This window comes from Lipotes vexillifer, unplaced genomic scaffold, assembly GCF_000442215.2.
Source record: "Lipotes vexillifer unplaced genomic scaffold, Lipotes_vexillifer_v1.1 scaffold1223, whole genome shotgun sequence".
Lineage (NCBI taxonomy): Eukaryota > Metazoa > Chordata > Mammalia > Artiodactyla > Lipotidae > Lipotes > Lipotes vexillifer.
In genome coordinates, this window is record NW_006795957.1 from 343,511 (window position 1) to 346,238 (window position 2,728).

General features: G+C 65.6%; 1 protein-coding gene across 1 annotated transcript in view; it reads right to left on the reverse strand.

Annotated features, from left to right (window-relative positions):
* SSC5D (scavenger receptor cysteine rich family member with 5 domains) overlaps nucleotides 1-2,522 on the reverse strand; it is a 24,078-nt gene extending 21,556 nt beyond the window's left edge. The window contains exons 1-5 of the mRNA XM_007468042.1: nucleotides 2,498-2,522; nucleotides 2,016-2,042; nucleotides 1,385-1,693; nucleotides 547-666; nucleotides 245-358 (exon numbers count right to left, since the gene is read on the reverse strand). Of these exons, the coding sequence (XP_007468104.1) occupies nucleotides 245-358; nucleotides 547-666; nucleotides 1,385-1,693; nucleotides 2,016-2,042; nucleotides 2,498-2,522 (595 nt within the window). The remainder of the gene's footprint in view (nucleotides 1-244; nucleotides 359-546; nucleotides 667-1,384; nucleotides 1,694-2,015; nucleotides 2,043-2,497) is intronic.
* Between the last annotated feature and the right edge of the window lie 206 nt (nucleotides 2,523-2,728).

Sequence of the window (2,728 nt, forward strand, 5' to 3'; positions counted from 1 at the left end):
GGGTGGGGGTGGGGGTCAGAGGCCTGAGATGGGCCTGCCAGCCGGCTGTTAAGGGGAGAGCCAGGATCTGAGCAGGCCAAGGCCTGGGTCCCCTGACCGGGTGGGGCGCCTGGGCCTGACTGTGAATCCCCGGGGGATGCAGCGCCCCCCCATACCTGGCGGGGGGGTCCCAGTTTGGTCCAGCGGAGCCTAGCGCCTCACCCCATCCAGACTTGTTGCAGAGGGGAGGCCTGCGCGGACTTACCCTGGCGGGGGGCTCCGGCAGTCAGCAAGGGGGCCCTGGTGGACTTGGTGGGTTTGGGCGGCCGGGGGCTCTTCTTCCGGGAGCCGCTCTGGGGGGTCCCGGCTGGGCGGGGGGCTGGGTGAGGAGACAGCAGGGAGGGAGACCGGCAGCTGCATCTCCTGGGGCCGCAGGTCAGTCCCGAGAGTCCCCAGGGGTCTGCAGGGGGCCTTGGCGGGGGGCCCTCGGGATTGTGGAGGAGACGGGCCCCTGTCCCTTCTCCCTCACAGCCGAAGCTGGAGACAGGGCACATGTGGGGGGCTCACCAGGCATCACCGGGGCCTCCTCAGAGCCAGGGCTCAGCTCCCCAGACAGCCCCGGCCAGGGGTCCCCATCCAGGACTGAAGGTGAGTCGTCCCAATCCCTGGAGTCCGACACACGCTGACCTTCGGGAGAGCAGCGTGTGGCTGGACCGCACTGGCTCTGTTTTGTCAGCCCCACCTCAGGCCTGCAGCCCTACCCCCTCCCCTCTTTGCATGGCTGAGCTTTGTCCCACTCACGAGGAACACGCCCAAGCCAGAGAGGTTCCCTATCAACTTTTTTTTTTGGTTCCCTATCAACTTTTACCCTTGCCTTCGTCTGATACGAAAACAGGAAGGATGCCTTTTGCTGACATAGAGGATTAATGGTCCATGAGGAATAATGGTCATAAGACCCCCTGGGGGAAGGAAAACATGCTTCTCCCTTGGTACTCAGATTCTGCCTCTAGCGTTGGCCCCTTTAAATCTTCCTGCACCCTTTGCGGTGGTGCGCAGCACAGCTGCAGATAAAAGGATCACTGCCCACCAGATCCATCCTGCCTGTATGAGTTCCCCACAGTAAACTTCATAGTTGTACTTTACTGCTTTGTTTATTGGTCTCAAAGTTCCCTCTCAGTTTGGAAGATATTATTCAATATCCCCGCCATGCGATCCCCAGATGCTATAAAGAGGGCAGGCCCTGAGTGAGGCAGGAGCCCTCCAAGGTAGTGGTAAGTCCTGGCTTTGCAGGGGGTGTCAGGGGTGGGGTGTCTGGGCTCCTGGATTCTCAGTTACTGGACTAAGGACTTGGGTCCCTGGGTCGTCTCTGAAGCAATGTCCCTTGAGGGGGTCGAGGGCCCCTTACCTGCACAGACGACGCCTGCGTCCTCCTCGTGGGAGCAGATGTGGGCCTTCCAGCCGCGGTGGGGGCAGAGGCCCAGCTGCTGCTCACCGCCCCGGCAGGCCAGCTCGCTCAGCCACACGGGCCCCGCACCCTCCCCGAAGAAGGCGCCTCCAGGGGCGGCCAGCGCGCCCCCGCAGCCCAGCTCGCGGCAGGCCACGGCGGCGTCCCTCAGGTCCCAGCCGTCGTCGCACACGGTGCCCCAGCGCCCGCCGTGCCTCACCTCCAGGCGGCCCGCGCACCCGTGGGGGCCATCGGCCAGACGCAGCCACTCTGGGGAGGACAGAGGAAAGGCTGTGATGTCCTGGAGACCCTGGGGCCAGGGGGAGGGTACGGGCTGGGGGCTGTCCTGCAGGGCATCACCGGGAGGCCAGTGTCCTGGCTGCTAACGGGGAGCCCAACTCCTGGGTACCCAGGGGAGCAGTGGTGCCCCGTAGGAAGCAGGAGGCTGTCGCCCAGGTGGTCCTGGGGAAAGTGGTGCCCGAGGTCATAGGCGGATGGGGGCGAACAGGGTCCCATTGGAGGGTGAGGCTGGGCACGGGGTGGGCCTGCAGCTGAGGGAGGCCAGATGCAAGAAGTGTTTGGGGCCACTTACCAACAGCCTGGATCCCCATCAGAGCCACTGGAAGGGAGGTTGGAGGGGTGGGCAGAGTGAGGCCTCATGCCTCTGAACCAGAAACCCCGCCGCTGGGAAGCAGGACTCTGGGTCGAGGGCCTGGCGAGGTTCAGGTCCTTGAGGTGGGCGGGGCCCCAGATGCCTCAGGGCAGGCGCCCAGGCCCTTTGCACTTCCCCAGGGGCCTGACTAAAGGTCGAATGATGGGTGACCCCCCACAGGATCAGGACTGGTGGGGCGGGGGTGGGGGGGGGTAGGAGGTAGGTCTCTGGGGCTCCTAAGAGGGTAGGACGGGGGTGCCAGAGGCTGGGTCCCTGGGGGATCAGGCAAGGGAGGGCCAGATGTCCTGTATCCCCCAAGCAACAGGGATGAGGCCCCGGAAGTCTGAGGCTCTCCAGCGGGTGAGCTCAGGGGTCAGAGGGTGGGGCCCAGGCCCGAGTCCCCGAGGAGAAGGGTCACTCACCGAGGAGGCAGGCCAAGACCCTCATGTCTGCAGAGTCGGGGCAGGGATGGGGTGAACGGGGAGAGGAGCAGGAGAGGGGAGGAGCTAGCGGCCACGGGAGGGAGGGAGGCTCCTGCCAGAGGCGCCCGGGACCCGGGGAGGAGCAGGCAGGGGCTGGACGCTCTGCCAGGAGGAAGAGAGGCTGCCGAGGAGGCAGCAGGGGACAGGAGGGGGGGCGGGGAGGGGGCGGGG